This window comes from Oryctolagus cuniculus, chromosome 5, assembly GCF_051225735.1.
Source record: "Oryctolagus cuniculus isolate XC-2025 breed Fujian yellow rabbit chromosome 5, ASM5122573v1, whole genome shotgun sequence".
In the NCBI taxonomy this organism is placed as follows: Eukaryota; Metazoa; Chordata; class Mammalia; order Lagomorpha; family Leporidae; genus Oryctolagus; species Oryctolagus cuniculus.
Genome location: NC_142871.1, coordinates 61,022,322 through 61,040,288, shown reverse-complemented (window position 1 = coordinate 61,040,288; position 17,967 = coordinate 61,022,322). Strand labels below are relative to the sequence as shown.

The following is a 17,967-nucleotide window of genomic DNA, read 5'->3' as shown; positions in this document are numbered from 1 at the left end:
ATTCACCCAGACCAAGTGGGATTTATCCCTGGTATGCAGGGATGATTCAACCTTCATAAATCAATAAATGTGATACATCATATTAACAAATTAAAGAAGAAAACCATGTGGTTATCTCAATAGATGCAGAAAAGGCATTTGATAAAATACAACATCCTTCCATGATGAAAACCTTAAGCAAATTGAGTATATAAGGAACATTCCTCAACACAATCAAGGCAATTTATGGCAAACCCACAGCCAGCATCCTATTGAATGGGGAAAAGTTGGAAGCATTCCCCCTAAGATCTAAAACCAGACAAGGATGGCCATTCTCACCATTGCTGTTTAATATATTCCTAGAAGTTTTAGCCAAAACATGCACCTCTTCAAGTCCCCTCATCTGTCTTCATTTAACCCATTAAGAATATTTGCTATCTTTAAATTCTTATTTGAGTCTTTTGTTTTCTTTAAAAAGATCCCCAGTAGCTTGAATCCTCATTTGTTATTGTCTGACAGCAATGGTGACCCCCTGAATTCACTCCCCTGGCGAGGTCTCTGCATCACCCAGACGTCTGCCCCTAACCCTGACCACCTAGTGTCCTGGCAGGTGGATACCACACCTGGACAGGAAGGTAGACCACAGATGAGGGTCAGGCAGGTGACAGTTTTTTAGGGTCCCCAGTGTTGGTTGCTTGTAAAGGACTCCAGTGGTCTAGCCTGGGAACCTACACAGCATCTACAAAGAGCCTATGGAACAGTGTTTTCCAAACAAAATTAATCCCCTCTTGCCCTTTTTTGAGACAGATGCCATTTGTAAGTTCAGGGCTGTTTCCAAAGCACTGGTAGATTTGGTGGAATAGTCTCAATACTTTATATTCATCCTTTCACAAAAAAGTTTTCCAAGTCCATTTGTACATTTAGGTGATTTTCAACCAGAATAACTGAATGTCAGTTTTTCTCAAGCAGTTTTGACAAAGTCACATGGTTTTCATAAGAGTTCCTGCCCAGTGTACATAGATTCACCATTGGCACCAGAGATAAAAAGCCAGCAGTGGCCATTACATGTTGTGGCTCACTCATCCTCTGCACCAAATTTCTAACATGCTCTCTTTTTTTCAAGCCGAATTCATGAATACGCTCCTCTCTCTTTTAAAATAAGGGTGCTCTAACTTTAGCTAGAAACCACTGGTCTCAGGGCCGGCACCATGGCTCACTTGGTTAATCCTCCACTTGCAGCACTGGCATGCCATATGGGCACCGGGTTCTAGTCCCGGTTGCCCCTCTTCCAGGCCAGCTCTCTGCTGTGGCCTGGGAAGGCAGTGGAGGATGCCCCAGGTGCTTGGGCACCTGCACCCGCATGGGAGACCAGGAAGAAGCAGCTGGCTCCTGGCTTTGGATCGGTGTAGCTCTGGACGTGGCGGCCATTTGCGGGTGGTGAACCAACGGAAGGAAGACCTTTCTGTCTCTCTCTCACACTATCTATCTGTCAAATAAATAAATAAATAAATAAATAAAATAAAATAAAAAACCACTGGTCTCACCAACATGATTGTCCTTATGCTGCTAACTTGTTATCAGCAGAATGCGAGGAAAAGTGGCTCAAGCTGAGGGCACCCCCGTGACGAGCCTGTGCCTGCAGCTACCTAACAGACCCATCAGCAATGATGGCAGCAGAGCACCTGCTCTGCACTGCAGCCACTCAAGTTGTGTTGCTGGAAAAGCCATTGCTGCCTGCAAGAGTGTTTGTTTCCTTCCGCTGGAAAACACGTACTTACCCTAAAGAATAGAGGCGGCACTGCTTGTTGTGGATTTGCTGAGCTAAGCCAAACCTGTCATCGAGACACACTGACCAGGGCTGCTTGGCAGGGCTGGAGTCAGTAGCCAGGCTGAAGGTACTCATACGATTGCATGCAATCTGGAAGGATTGGAAATCAATGTGAATAATTTAAAATGCTGGATGAGAAATGGCAGGGAGGGACTTACAGCTTCCCTGGCCCCTGGAAACCTTAAGAAGTTATGTCTTCCACGGCTAACTGCTCCCATCCCCGGGGAGCCACAAGACTGCTGTACAACGCGTGGAGGAATTTCAAATACATGGCAAGTAATAAGTTACCTTAGAGAGAGACTACGTGCAGGTCTGAAGGGAAGCTGAGAGCTGCTATTGCCACACACATGAGGCAAAGAGGAGAGTCAGGAGCAGAGATGGGGCAAGAAGGGCCAGGAGGGCCTCATGGAGCGGTGTTAGTCTTGGAGGGGGAAGCTGCCCCAGGGCACTCCAGACGGGGCAGTGTCCCTTCTAGAAGGCCCCGATCTCAGGAGGAGACGTACAAGGTGATCCCTTGTTCCTGGCAGGGAAGGTGGGGGCACCAGGGACTGGAAGGATGGCATGTGTTAGCCCGAGTAAATCGTGGATCATGGCTCTAGAGGAATGAGCAGTGCCTGCTGATGAGGCAGCATCCCTCGGCGAGGCGCTGCTTTAATGAGCCTCCTCCTGGGAGAGAAGGGCAGGAGCTCCAGGCAGGAGGCTCTTCCTCAGCTAGCCGAAGCCCTTCTCTTAGCTCATGCATCCAAATGAGAGGAGCAAACCAAAGGGAATGTGTACTGAAGTCAAGCAGAAGCAAGTCGCTCATTTCAGCTGCACTTAGGCAAATGTACTTCCTAAGGGATGCGGACTTGTGTTGGAGGCTGGTACCGTTTGCAGGGCTGAGTCTGTTGGCACGGAAGAAAACCAGCTCTATAGCCAAGACATGTATCATACTGAGCAACAGTATTCCCCCAAACCCTCAAAACTCTCCCGCTCATTGCGATGGCCCCTGGACGCACCGCTCTTGCTGTCGCACCATGGATCGCTCCAGATGCAAAGGGTTTGTTGAAGTTCATTGCTTTCCTTTGTGGGAAACCGAACGGCAAGAAATTTTCTTCTAAAGAAGACATTCTGGGTTTGTTCGATCTTTTTATTTAACTGATTTTCCAAATTGTTAGGCTAAGAAGAGCATATTTTGTGCAGCCTTTTCAACTAATACAGCTCCTGGATTACATTTGCTAACACCTGGGGCAGGCCTGACAAGACCATCCTGGGACTACTTGTCAGGGACCACGAGAGTGTCTGTTGCCAGGTTCTGGATAGCTCAGAGCAAAGCTGAAAAAGTGGGCCATCTATTTTGTATATAAATATATATATTATAAAACGTAATATATATTATATGCATTATAAAACATAATGTATATTATATATATTATTCCTCCATCACCCAGGCTCTGTCCCTCTCTATCTCCAACCACTGTTGGAAGGAAAAATAACAGAAAGTGGAATTGGAGTCTTTTCTCGAGGTGCTGCCACAGAACACATTTATTAGCAGTGTGCATCAACAGTTCACTTGTATAATTCATCTCCTCCTATTCTCCCACAGATGAATGGAAATCAAGCCCTTGCCTGCCCACTCACCCCAGGGAAGCCACGTTGCTAATCTAATTAGCCAGAGCCCCACGTGCTCGCTGGGGCCGATTCTGCTGGTGAGCAGATGACGGCCTCAAACATCACTGCCTTCCTTAGCACTGTGTTCCACACCCCACCTGCAGCAGGAAGGCAGGTCAGGGCACGGCCATGGGGCCCCAAAACAGGCCAGGACTTCATAAGCCTGGGCCATTTGACCCAGGGCATGGAGTTTTGATGAAAGTGGTACAATGATTCCCATCTGTGGCTGTTCTTTGTGTGCGTTTCTCCCTCTGAACCTCCAAAGTGACAGGTCAGGACACGATGTCCACAGGCCTTTGTCATTAACACCATCACAGCCTAACTGTACCCTCTTCCATGGTGTTTCTCAGAATCACCTGGGAAATGGTTCAAGTGTGGATTCCTGGGTCCTAGAGCAGAACGGCCAAATAGGAATCTCTGAGGCTGACACCTGCGGATGGGATGTGCATAAGTGACCCCAGGTGACACTGAAGCAGGTGGTCCTGTGAGTTTACTGGAGGTCTCTAGTGAAGCCTCTGTGAAACGTCCCAGCCTGGTCTCGCCTGTGCCTTAGCACTAAGGGGAGATGCTATGCTTGGACCAGAGCTTCAGACTGGACGCTGCAGCTCCCCTGCCCCACCCCCAACAGAGGGCTGGAGGGGTTGGCACTGGCGATTAGTCAGAGGCCTCCAAATGTCAGGTGAGTATTAAGGGCCAGAGTCAGGGCTTTGAGGTGCAGGTGCTCCTGCTCTGGCAAGATCAGGGTCTTGGGCTTTATTCTTAAAGATGACCCTTTGGGATGGGCATTCAGATGCCTCTTGGGATGCCCACAGAGGAGTGCCTGGGTTCAGGTCCCCACTCCTAATTCCAGCTTCCTGCTAACGAGCAACCTGAGAGGCAGCAGCTCAAGTGCTTGTGTCCCTGCTACCCACATGGGAGACTCGGACTGAGTTCCAGGCTCCTAGCTTTGGCCTGGCTCAGTCCCAGCTCCTTTGGATATTTGGGGACTGAATCAATGGATAAAAGATCAGTCTCTCTCACACACACAAAATAAATAAATAAACACATTTTTAAAAATATTTTTATTTATTTATTTGACAGGTAGAGTTACAGACAGTGAGAGAGAGAGACACACAGAGAAAGGTCTTCCCTCCGTTGGTTCACCCCCGAAATGGCCGCCACGGCTGGAGCTACACTGATCCAAAGCCAGGAGCCAGGAGCCTTTTCCTGGTCTTCCACGTGGGTCCAGGAGCCAAGTACTTGGACCATCCTCCACTGCCCTCTCGGGCCACAGCAGAGAGCTGGACTGGAAGAGGAGTAACCGGGACTAGAACCCTGCGCCCATATGGGATGCCGGAGCCACAGGCAGAGGATTAACCTAGTGCGCCACTGCACCGGCCCCAATAAATATATTTTTAAAGATGGCACTTGGTCTCCTTTAAGCATTTCTTATTCTACAGATTTCATCCTGCACTCTTTTCTATTCAATCTCTCCAATAACATTCCCCCTTCCTCTCTTAGTTCAAAAAATACAACACCAGAGTTATTCAGTTTTAAGCATTTATTAACCATCTCATTGATAGACATTAGCTTTGGAAAACAACTAGGAGTGCTTCATAAAATTCTCCTCCAAAAATTAATTAAATATTGATTTTTTAAAAAAAACTTTCTAGTTAAGATTTATTGCTAGGGCTTCAATAAACTCTCGTGCAAGCAAAATGAGAGAGGGCAGTAACTTCTAGCTAAGCTCCAACTCAAGTAATTATGTTTTCTGCCCGTCTCAATCCTCTTGTAATTTTAGCCACTTCAAAGTAGGCCTAGACAAAGGGAAATAGACTCCAGGGGAAAAAAATGTTTCCTGAAATGATTTGTAGTTACTTAAAAGGACCCAATTTATTTTCACTGTATTTTGTATCCCATTAGCTTAAGTAGCATTTTTGCCATCTCATAAATAGAATCTAGCAAAGGGACCCCTTAAAATTTCGGGATCTCAGCAAGGATCATTTCAACTGAGTTCCACACACTTGTATGTTCTAGACAGTATCGGGGTTCCAAGGCAGGCTTGTATTTTTGTTGTTTTCAGCCTGAGGGGTGTGTGTGTGTGTGTGGCAGTGCATATAACAGATACTATTGTTGTAAAGTTATAGTCCCAATCTCCAGAGCCTAGGTGCTCAAGATATTCTTATAAGTTGATAGATGAGTAGATAATTAGATGATTGATAGATAGGGGATAGAGCGGAAAGACAGATGCATTTGAAAGCACATTTTAGTTTTTAAAACAGCCAGTGTTGCTGAGATTCATTTATACTGCAAGGCATGCTTCCGGGAGGCATATGGTTTGGGGGTTGCCATAAAAAGCTGAATCTGGAGCCTTCCCTTAGAATACAGCGCTGTCTTTACGACTTAACCATTTGCTGTCAGGCGTCGACAGGGCATCACATCACATCACACGCAGTACAATCATGGTCTTTCATGTTCGACAAACAGCAGTGTCCAGTCACACAGAGCTTCATGGGCAGCACACTCTGCCCTTACCTTTTGGGGCTTTAAAACTGCAAGTCCCTAACCACACCCTGCACAAGTCCAGGGCTGTCATGCCCAAGCATGCCCAGTGCCACAGTGTCCCATGCCCTGTGCCTCTGCACGCAAGCCCCCTCAGCCGACAGAGCCATCTCCACCCACGGGTGCATCCTCTGTCGCATAGAACACATAATTCTCATTCACTCTCAATGTTTGCTTGGGAGTGGGAGATGCACCTGTTCTACCCAGTATTGATACCCCAGTGCCAGCCACAAAGCCAGTCCCCAACAAATATCTGCAGAGTTGAGGCATGAACAAATCAACAATGAATGTACCAAATGCTGGGCCTTGCTGTACAAGCTGGCACACAGATTTGAGGGAAATATTATTTTGTTAAAACAGCATAAGAGGAAGGGGGTGGAATTTGCTTTCGTACCTTCAGAGGTTTTATTTTTCTCTTGCCCATCATGACTCATTCCTGCTAACTGTGAAAACTGGAGGTAATGGTGGCTCTAATATTTTTGCCAGCTTTCTTTTTTTTTTTTTTGGTAGAGTGTTATTGCAGGCTTTCCTTGTCAAGATGCATTCTAAATGAGGTACAAGGCACAAAAGCAGCCCCAAAGCCCTGCATTACACAGAAAGGGGGAGGGAGCAATGGCTAGGCAAAGATTCTGCTTAAGAAACACTCACTGTCATTGCAGATGGCTCCCACCAGCTGGCCTCCTGGCAGCTGAGAAGCACAGCAAAACACAGTGCTTTACTTGGGTAAAGTGACCCCTGATTACAAATACACTGTAAGGTCTGGAACTTCATCTCACTCTTCCTGAAGGACAGAAGCCTTCTAGTGGGGCCACTGTTTTGGCACAGCAGGTTAAGCCACGACTTGAGATGTCCACATCCCAGATCAGAGAGTCCTGCCTCCACTTCCCAGGCAGCTTCCTGCTAATGCACCTGACCTGGGAGGAAGCAGTACTTGGGTTCCTAACACCCATATGGGAGACCTGGGGATGGAGTTGCTGGCTCCTGGTTCCAGTCCCAGCTGTTGCAGGCATTTAGGAGAATGAAAAAATGGATGGAAAACCTCTCTCTTCCCCACCTCTCTCTCTCTCTCCCTCCCTCTCTCTCTCTCTCTCTGCCTTTAATAAATAAATCTTTTCAAAAATTCTTCTAGTGAAGCTGAATAATAATACTTCCATTCCAACTAACACACCATCTCCTTGAGGGCAGAGCTATATCCTCACAGCCTAGCAGTTCCTGATACCTTACAGGTGCTCAACAAATGCATGGTTGTCTCTCTGTCCCACTGCTTCACAAATATGTAAACAAAAATCTTTTAAAACACAGGGCAAATAACAATCCTGTGCTACTCTCTGCACAGCACAAGATCACAGCAACCCTGGAAACCATCTGATCCAATCTCGTCCTTCTCAGGATATGAACAGTGAGAGCCAGAGAAGAAAGCAAATCACCCAGGGCCACAGCATCATGCCACTTCACATCAGAGGCTGCTGCGCCGCTTTGAAAGAATTCTTTGCCTCTAAGCCCATAGCTCACGGGAAAGACTCAAGAGGAGTCTGAAATGATCAGCTCATGCCTCAAGAACTTCTAAGTAAATATGCTTTCCACAAGGTAGACAATATTGGCCTGAAATACATGCAGAATGGAATTTGAAGGCTTGCATTTGGTGTGTTTAATTTGGGGTGGGAGGTGGAACCCATAGTCCTCAAATTCAACTCATAAATTTGACACCTTTTGTTTTCCTCTGGAGCTTTTAAGGGTTTTTTTTCCCCCAATGATTTATTTATTTATTTACTTGAAAGGCAGAAAAAGACAGACAGACACACACACACACACACACACACAGATAGAGAGAGAGAGAGAGAGAGAGAGAATCTTCCATACTCTGGTTGACTTCCCAAATACTTGCAATGGCTGGGACTGGGCCAGACTGAAACCAGGAGCCAGGAATTCCACCTGGGTCTCCCATGTGGGTGGTAGAGACCCAAGTACTTGAGCCATCATCTGCTGCTTCCCAGGCATGCTAGCCAGAAGCTGGATTGGCAGCAGAGTATCCAGGATTCAAATGAAGCACTCCAACATGGAATATGGGATATGACTGCTTAACTTACAGAGCTATCACGCTGCTGCCTTCCCCTGTCACCTTTAAGGGCTTTTTAAAACCAAAGTTAATAGGTCCAGCTATGTATCCTTTTTGTCAACCCAAACTGTAAAATTAAAATCTCAGTATTTTAATTAAGTCTACATAAGTCCACCAAATTAATCTGAAGCTGCAAAACAAGATGAAATCATGAAAAGCACGGGGACCAATTCATCCTTCCAACCCTCATGATGGATAGCACAAGCTTTTACTTCCATGCGTGGGTGACAAATACTAAAATCCCTGGGACTGTCTGATTGCATATGAAAAATGGGACTTTCTTTCACCCTAAACGTAGCCTCCTAAAGATCTAGAAATAGTTTCTCTCTACCAAAGGAAAAGTATGGTTTGGCTGTAAGTGAGATTTGGAAGGCGAAGGGAAGGTGCCAAAAGCCAGGGGCTGAAGGGAGACCCAAAGCATCCAGCATCCCCCGGCTGCTGCGACAGCTCCATGGGGAAGTTTCTCAAATGTGACCTCTGCTCGGCTCCCAGGCAGGTGTTAATCTACTAATACCTCTCAGTTCAAAGCCAAGTTCCCCTCCCAGCCTTGATATCCTCTTCCCTTTTCCCCAGGATCAGGCGACTTGAGAAGGGAACCTCCTGATTAATGTAATGTGTCAAGAGGCACAGTTTCGCCTTAATAGACGTCTCTGGCTGCTCAGGGCATGGTCTCAGCCAGGAGCTGGGCAGGAGCTGCCACAGTGGGTTAAGTCACTAATAAAAGCCAGGGCTCAGTAATGATGTGAAGTGCATTGAAGAGACAGCGCGCCTTTGGGTTCATTAACTCTCCACCCCCACCCTCCCACGCCCACCCAGGCTCCCGTGCTCCACTGCCTGGCACATCCCTGGCTACCTCACAACTGCAGCCAAACCATGAAGAGGCCAAATCCTCCAGGTCCACACTGGGGCCCGGGCCTCTGCGTGACAGCTCTGTTTGGTGACACACTCGACCACCTGCTCACGGGGACAGATCTGCTGCATTCAAAGGTTTCCAAAGCAATTTTGTAAAGTGGATCTTTTAAAACACTTTGAGATGAATCATCAGAACATCTCAGACTGATGAGACTCGTGCAAGGCAGCAGACACCTGAGCGAAAGCAAGGTGACTTCGTGCCTCCGAGAGAGTGGGTCGATGAAGCAACAACGCCTGGGAAACCATGTCCCTTGCACGTCCCAGCAGGAGCGGCTGAGAACCACTCCCCTGCCCCTTGGACAAATCCTGCTTTCACAGGGCCAACCAGTAGCTCTCACAAGACCACCAAACCCACTTGGGCCCAAAACACAACCTGTGTGGTGCTGATATAGCTCAGGAACCTCAAGGCTTCTTCATCCAGGGACCGAGCAGGGCCTGCCCAAGGCTGCAGCTCTATGTGCCATCGGGGACCCTGTGGGAGACAAGAGAACACACAGGTGGTGGTGAGGAACCAGGGGCTTGGCCGGGTGGGAAGAGGAGCCGAGGGGGGCGAGGCTGCCTTAGCCAGCAGCAGACCAAGCAGGTATGCACAGAGGCACAGCAAGCTCAGATGCACCTGCTGGCATCTGGGCCTTGTCAATCACAGGGAGACAAATGAGACCTGAGAATGGCCAGCTCCCCAGGAAGCAGAGGATTGCCATGGCCTTGGGGCCTGATGGAGGTTTCTGATCAAAGGCAACCTCCACTTGCCCCACCCCCCGGGCTCGTGCTTAATTGCAGTTTTCTGTTGTGTGATGCTCTTCCCTATACAGAATAAAAACTTGCTCATTTACTACAGTGCCCAGAGCTCAGGACTTCAGACATCTGTGTCTCCAAGGCCAAGGGGTGTCCTTTGCAGCACCATGGTGCCACAGTGGCCTCTTTGTGGGGCAGGGGCACTTGGAACCTGGACAGTTTCCTTGGCACAGGGCCATGGGCCCTGATGACTTCACAGCTGGGACAGTGCAGCGGGGGTGAGGACCCCAGAGCCCTTACCACCAGAGCCCATCGTGTGGGGTGGTCCCCACCCTCCAGCAGGGGACCCGAGGCACTCCCTTGAGTTAAGCCCCCTTTTGCAGCAGGGACAGGTGGAGGAGGGAGGGTTGGGAACCCCCCCCGGCCCCCAGGCAAAAAGGGTGCACAGGTCAGGAAGTCCTTGCTGGAGCTCAGAGCCCCCCACCTGTGACTGTCAGCACCCAGAGGCCCCCAGGTCGTTCATGGGGATTTTGAGGGATGGGAAGGGCTCAGCACGCAGGTAGGGCTGGGCCAGGAGGCAGGGAGAAGCTCCAGCAGCCAGCAGGTGAATGTCTTGTTTCAGGAAAGTCTGCAGGTGTCACAGCAAAGTGCTTAGGTCAGGACCTCAAGCCCTTTTTGTGGCGAGGAAGGGGCAAGAGAGGCTTCTGGGGGCAAGCTAGGGACCATTCTTGGGGACACATTGTCCTCCAGTCAGGTGCTGTGGCAGGACCCGGCTGCCACCCCGGAGAGAAGCAGCGAAACAGGCTGTGGTACACAGGTGGTTTATGGCCCCAGATGGAGTGGCTTAAACTGCAATCAAGGAGGGGCAGGAGCCACACAGGAGAGTCGGTGAGAAGCCAGCGTCTGGGCACGGGGAAGAGGAGCAGCTCTGGGCTGAGCTCAGTGAGCTCAGTGGCGATGCTGCGGAGTGATGGAGTGCAGAGTCCCAGGGCCCACGGCCCAAGCATCCTTGCAGCCCCTCCAGACTGAGAGGGCACGCCCCGACTCTCCACACTCGGCCTTTTCTCAGGAACCCATGAGGCATCCTGGGTGCACCGCCTGTGCAGCCCGGGAGGGGCGGCACTTGGCTGACAGCCCTGCCGACACCATCCTTCACTTCACACTGGGCTCCACGGATGATGCAGCCAGTGTGCCCGAAAGATCCTCTTCTGGGGGAGAGCAGCCTTTTTTCATAGCTGCTCTCGCTCTGTGAAGGCCAGGCAGGCAGAGACTTGCAAAAGTTCTGGTTTCCTTCTAAACCAAGCATCAGCCAAGCGTATCCTACTCAGAGAGCCAGAAAACTCCAATACATCTCCCGGTGAATGCGTTCCACCCCCTGGTTCCCTTTCTCCTTCTCTGAAGGAGACTTTGATGATGACCAGGTCCAACAATATTTGCTGAGCGTCAGCTCACTCTGCCAGGCCCAGACTCTCCCAAGAGGGTCTCGCGGAGTCGGGTGGGGGAGACAGATAGATGCAGAAATCCCAACACAACCCAGAGAGTCATTCTTTTCAGAAAAGCCTTTCATTTTGCAATCACAAGGAATAAGCACGTTAGCACACACGCCTCCTGGTTTTGCTGGCTTACTAGGTGAGCAGTAGGAGACACTGCCAGGGTACCCCAGCAGTCGGTGCGGCAACCTGGGGTTCAGAATCCCCCCTGAATTGCCATGGGCCACCCACAAAGGGCCCCCAGCAGTTGGCCCACAAGACTCCTATGAAAACAATGAAGTTCACCTTTTGGCTTTCTTCTAAATCAAGCATCAGCCAAGTTTATCCTACCCTGGGTCAAATAGGGACTATTTTAGGCCCTGCAGGCCTCTGGGATTCTGTTGCAATACCTCACCTCCTGTTGTGGCTCAAAGTAGCCACAGACAGCAAGCAAGCAAAGAGGCATGGCTGTGTTCCAATAAAGCTTCATTTGCAGCCACAGGGGGCGGGGCTGCACTTGGCCTGAGAGCTGTAGTTTGCTGACCCCTGCTCCAGATGATTCTAAATGGTTGGCCTAGCAGAGTGTCTACTTGGAACAACGCAAGAGGGACAAATTGTGGTTTCTAGATAACCAACTACTTTGTCAACTGAGTGACTTGGGAAAATATAAGTCAGGTCCCAGCAGGATTCAGTGGGCTCCTTCAAACTGCTAATTGGAGAGAATGCCACAAAGTTGACAAAGATAGGGGCAGGGTTTCAAGACACCAGTAAGAACCAGCGCAATACCTGTGGCTGGTAACACCAAGGAGCCCGCCCAGGCGCTGGGCAAGGGACATGGAGAGAGCTTCAACAGAACAACACGCGGGGCCTGCCACTGTGGCACAGCGGGCTAAACCACTTCCTGCAAAGCGGCACCCCAGATGAGGCCTTTTGGAATCTCAGATGCTCCACTTCCAAACTAGCTCCCTGCTAATGCACCTGGGAAAAGCAGCAGAAGATGGCCCAAGTACTTGGGCCCCTATAACCCACACGAGAGACCTGGATAGATTTCCAGGGTCCTAGCTTTCACCCTAGCCCAGCTCTGGTCATTGCAGCCATATGGGGAGTGAATCAGCAGATGAAAGATTCTCTCTCTCTCTCTCTCTCTCTATATATATATATATATACACACACACACACATATGTGTGTGTATGCCTTTCTTTCTGTCTCTCTTTCCTTCCACCCTTGTAACTGCCTTTCAAATAAATCTTTTAAAAAAGAGAAGAATACAGCCAATTCTAGCAATACGCCATCCTACCTGTTCCACCCACCAATCTCGTGCCTCCTGCTGGCCCCACCCAAAGGGAAGACAGGGGAGAGAAAGGTGGTGGTTGGCGCATGCAGAGCAGGTGGAGCAGGGTGGAGATCAGAGCTGACCAGCAAAGGGAAGGTCTCTGTGCAGCCTTCCTAGGAAAGGGCAGCGAGACTTGACCAAGGAGTCGTTCTTTCACTCGGTGGGCTTTTGTGCTGCAGGCCAGGCTCTGCGCTGCAATTTAAAATAGGACTTAGCTATGCCCACCAATAAGTGTCATGAAGTGTGTAGGGGCTCTGATGGAAAGGCTAATGGGGTACAAAGATGCAGCCCATGAGTATTGCTCTGAAAGAAATGCCAGAAAGCACAAGTGCAGGTGATGAGAAACTACGTCCATGGCTCAGGCCCCGGAGCACATGAGGGTCTTTCTAGCATCATTAGAGACACCTTACCCAGAGTACCAGCATTTGACACGGGCTCACACACAGAAGCGATGTCACAGGCCCCTCACTGTGAATCCACGTGGCGAAACGACAGAACTGCCTTAGGATCTCCCTTCCTGCAATCGGAGAGTTCCCGCTTCCAGCTGCAGGTTGACCGCACGCAGCCAAGCACAGGGAAGGGTGGCAGCTGAGGCGGCTCAGGTGCAGATGATAGAAACGTACTGCAGAGAGCTGGCCCCAGAAGTGCTCTGGCTTAATGCTTTGGCTGAGCTGTTTAAAAAACATTTCACATAAAGCAATGTTCTTATTGGAATCGGTCTGACAGCAGTTCGTGATTATTTCCCCATGGAAACCACTAGCTTCTATCATCTCTTTCAATTATCATTCGTCTTAACTCTCTCGTGCACACATCAACACGTGTCCTTCCCAAATTCCCACACATAGAATTCTGAGTACCTTCAAACACCAATGGCAGATTTAAAAGAAAAGGGCCAAAATGTTTTCCATTAAAAAATTTTTATTATTATGATTCTATCCCAAACAATTACCCAAGCACTTTGAACATCAAGTGGCTGTAACAATTCACCCCCTTAGCTCGCAGCAGGTGGGAATGTGGATTCCTAATTTTGTCTTCAGAGGGGTAGCAGAAGGTGGTTGGAAGGACTGCTATGTTGGATCTGTCTTTCTGTCTGTCCTCACCAGGCCTGAGTTGAAATGTCAGGTGGGGCACCGCAGCGAGTGCTCACAGAGGCCTGTTCCTGAGCCCCTGTGGGGCCGGGAGCCCCTCTGTTCCTTTGAAATCCAAGGTCCTGCTCCCTAAACCACCAAGGCAGTCACACAAAGGAGCCTCCCCCAACACCTCCCACCTCACCCCCACACACACCTAACAAGTAATTCTCAAGGTAGTAGTGGGGGATTTTGTGATTGTTGTTAAATATTTTTAATTTATGGATTTGAAAGGCAGAGTGACAGAGAGAAGCCAGGAGCCAGGAGCTTCTTTCGGGTCTCTCATGTGAGTGCAGGGGCCCAAGCACCTGCTTTTCCAGGTGCAAGGAGCTGAATCCAAAGGCAGCAGCCAGGACTCAAAATGGTGTTCTGACATGATAGCCTGCTATGCCATAATGCTGACCCAGGTCCTGAATTTCTAAGGAAAGCAAGGAGCCACTTACTATTTTGTTAAGGCCTCTCCAGCACCTTCTCTGGGAAATATGCATTGAAAAGTGCATTGGGGGGCCAGTAAGGCCACCGCCTGCAGTGCCGGCATCCCATATGGGCGCCAGTTCGAGTCCCAGCTGCTCCTCTTCAAATCCAGCTCCCTGCTATGGTCTGGGAAAGCAGAAGATGGCCCAAGTCCTTGGGCCCCTGCACCCACGTGGGAGACCTGGAAGAAGCTCCTGGCTCCTGGCTTCGAATTTGAGCGGCTTTGGCCATTGCAGCCAACTGGCGAGTGAACCAGCAGATGGAAGACCTCTCTCTCTCTCTCTGCCTCTCCTTCTCTCTGTGTGTGTAACTCTGACTTTCAAGTAAATAAATAAATCTTTAAAAAAGTCCCAAAACCTTTTTTTTTAAAAGTGCATTGGTTTTTAATGAGAAGCCAGTGTCTTTATTACATAGGAAAAAACATTTCCAAACGTTGAGAGTAAGGACGGCAGAAGATTTTATGCACACCTGAGTCCTGTTTGGTGGTGATTTTGTAGCAGTCTGAGGTTTTACTTCCCAAAAGGTAAACACTGAGTTATTCATTGCATAGAGATCATGCATCTGAGTCAGAAAGACTGCAACGTGCACAACCATGAGGCTGCTGGGTATTTTTATCATTTCTGATCTCAGCATTACATTTTGCTTTTTGAAAAAAAGAAAATGATTCTCTTAAGCCATGAAGTTGAATTCCTAGCTTTTACCCCTGAAAGATAATGCAAAATTAAATCAATCTATAAAAATATTCCATTTCCAACCAACCTACACTTATGCATAAAATACCTAAGTACTTGAAAAAATCCTGGGAAAACAGAATTAAAAGACATGTTAATTTTGGTGTAAAAAAATTTTGCAATCCATACGTAGGTTTGCATAACAAATATTTTCCTTGTACTTTTTGAAGATCCTTTGTAGAAATATCATAATGGAAGATCATAAGCCCAAAGCAACAATAGCAGCATGACAAAAAAAAAAAAAAAGAAAAAGAAAAAGAAAAAGAAAAAAGCCCCTTCATGACCTAGAAAAGAAAGCTATCGATTCTGCCTTGTGCAAAACCTGACTCTGTTTTGCAATTTGGAATAACAGCTCCCTTCCTCACAGGTTGTTTCCTCACACCCAGAAATGACCTCACGCAGCCCAGGAAGAAATTGTCCAACTAAGAACGGTGTGCTTCCATCAGATTGTTTAAAGAAAGAAAACTTTGATTTGAGAGGCAGAGTTACAGAGAGAGAGAGAGAAAGAGAGAGAGAGAGATCTTTCATCCTCTGGTTCACTGCCCAAATGGCCATGGTTGGGCCAGGCCAAAGCCAAGATCCCGGAAGCTCATCTGGGTGCCCCATGTGGGTGGCAGGTGCCCAAATTCTTGAGCCATCTTCTGCTGCTTTCCCAGGTGCATCAGCCGGGAGCTGGATTAGAAGTGGAGCAGCCAGGAGTTGAACCGGCACTCAAATGTGATGCTGGCGTCCCAGGCAGCGGCTTAACCCACTGCACCACAACACTGGTTCCTGCCTTCAGATCTTGAACAAGCATTTTTATACCTTTTTTGTCAGAAACACTAATTACACCACAAGTCCAAAAAAAGCTTCTAACGGTCCAGTTCCCTGCATCTCAACGCTGCAGTTTCTTGGGAGATGATGCCGTTTGGTAGGTGAGTGAATGATCAGTTGCTGTCTCATGACGGTCACTTGATGGAGTGACAAAACCCCGGCACTCCCAGGTGCGCGCAGCCACCACTGCTGAGCCCCTGCAGGCTTTCAGAACCAGCAACGGTCTGCTAAGACAGCTGGGACAGTGGAGGCCCAGCACCGGGCTGTGCCTGTGGGACAGAACAAGGCCCTGAGCCTCCCCTAAACAAGGCGCAGGGCGTGTGAGGATGTGTTGATGCTTTCTGGAAGAAACAAGCCCCAAACAAGTCAAATAGATTTATTTAGCGATATTGCTGTAATTCTGCACTAATTAACAGCATCTGTTGTTGGGCAGCAACCAGTGGCTGGAGGGAATTGTTTATCTCTCCTTAGGAGGAGAAGGCAGGCTGTGGGAGCTGCGGAGAGCAAACCTGAGTCCAGCCACAGCCAGAGTTAGGGAACCTCAGCCCTTAGGGGCTGGCCCGCCCTGAGGCGCTGATGCTTTTCGGCCCTTCCCTTAGCGTGGCCAGGGGCTGGAGGGCTGGGGGTGGTGGGTGCAGCTCCCACACCTTCCCCTCTGCGGTCTCATGTCATCGACCTGTTTCTCAGATTCAGCCTTGCTTCAAAAAGAGCAGGGCTCAGTTGAACATTTTCTGGTGATGGTTAAAAATCAGGCACCGCAGAGAAAATTTTCCTTTAAAAAAAGGAGCAGTGGTAGGTAGGGGTGAGGCGGGGGGGGAGGGTTGAGTGTCTTGGTTTCAGTTCTGGGTCACATGGTCAAGAGCAGTCCCAGCCATGTTTCCCAGTGAATGCAGCAACTGAACCCGGACACAACGCAGTCATCTAAGGAATCTGGAAAGTAACCGCATCAGGCACGTTGGGGAAGACCAGAATTCGAAGCATCACAGCACCTGCCGCGAGGTCACCGTGGTTTGTCCTTCTGGTATACCCCGGGCCCCATTCAGGGCATCGGCCCCTACAGAGAGCTCAGGGTCAGGAGGGAATCCCATTTCCACCCTCTGCCCCCTTTTGCTTTTCTCAACTCTGGCCTCCATGTATTCCTACTGAGATGGAAGGGACCACAGTGGGGCCCCAAAGGCTCCTAAAACTCAGAGGAAAAGGAAGCTTCCCCTGCAGTCTGTGCCCTCAGGAGGGTCAGCTGAAGCCCGTCGGCCATTGTCTCTCTCTTCCCGCAGCTTGGCCTCGGCCTCAAGCGTGGTTCCAGGAAGCGCAAGCAGTGCAAGGGTAGCAAGAGCCCGGACTTTCCAGCTAGAGGTTTCAGGAGCCCCCGGGAACTGGAGAGCAATGGGCAGACGGGGAGAAGCAGCAGCTTAGGAAGGCACCCCGAAGTCCTGGGCTCACCCCAGAACTGCACGTGCTTGGACCTGGTCGGTGCTGGTTAGTAAGGCAAAGACACTGAATGGCCACCAGGGGGCATGCATATGGGACAGATCTGAAACGGACAACGAAGGCTATGAAAACAGCGATGACATGGAAGCCACAAGTGGGTGGGCATTTGGGTATCAGAGATCCTGGGTTTGAGTCCTGAATCTGCTCCCCATTACCATTTCCTGCTAATGTGCACTCTGGGAGACCGCAGCGATGGCTCAAGTACTTGGGTCCCTGTACGTGGACACCAGGATGGAGTTCCCAGGTCCTGGCTTCAAGCTGGCTGCTGCAGACATTTTTTAAAAAAGATTTATTTATTTATTTGAAAGAGTCATGGAAAGAGAGGGAGAAAGAGAAAGAGAGAGAGAGAGAGAGAGAGAGATCTCCCATTCGCGTGTTCACTTCTCAGATGGCTACAAAGAGCTGGGCCAGGCAGAAGGGTGGTTGGGGCCCGACCACCTGGGTCATCTTCCACTGCTTTTCCCAGGCCTTTAGTAGAGGGTCGGATTGGAAACGGGGCAGCCGGAACACCTGTGTCACAGGCGGCAGCTTTATCTGCTATACTACAATGCCTGTTGTACACATTTTTGATGGGGTGAATGGGAACAAGCTTGTTCATTCTCGCTCAAAATATTAAATAAATGAGTAAATAATAAACAACAATTATTTTTAAAAAGAAATCACAATTCACAGAAGGCAGGTTGGAACTTGATACTTGAACCCAACCAGGTCAAGTACCTGTTGTAATAAATGTAAAGGTACTTCAGAAAGTTTGTGGGAGGGATAAAAGA

The 17,967-nt window shown here is 49.1% G+C and overlaps 1 protein-coding gene across 7 annotated transcripts in view; it reads right to left on the bottom strand.

Annotated features, from left to right (window-relative positions):
- The window catches only part of METTL24 (methyltransferase like 24), a 122,707-nt gene that overhangs the window by 71,498 nt on the left and 33,242 nt on the right, over window positions 1–17,967 (bottom strand). For 6 of the 7 annotated variants that reach the window (XM_089333821.1, XM_089333817.1, XM_089333819.1 and 3 more), the window contains exons 2-3: window positions 9,400–9,498; window positions 1,758–1,897 (exon numbers count right to left, since the gene is read on the bottom strand). In XM_089333821.1, coding sequence (XP_089189947.1) covers window positions 1,758–1,897; window positions 9,400–9,498 — 239 coding nt within the window. Of the gene's footprint in view, window positions 1–1,757; window positions 1,898–9,399; window positions 9,499–17,967 lie in introns of those variants that run through there. The other variant, XM_070073702.2, reaches the window with a different exon arrangement.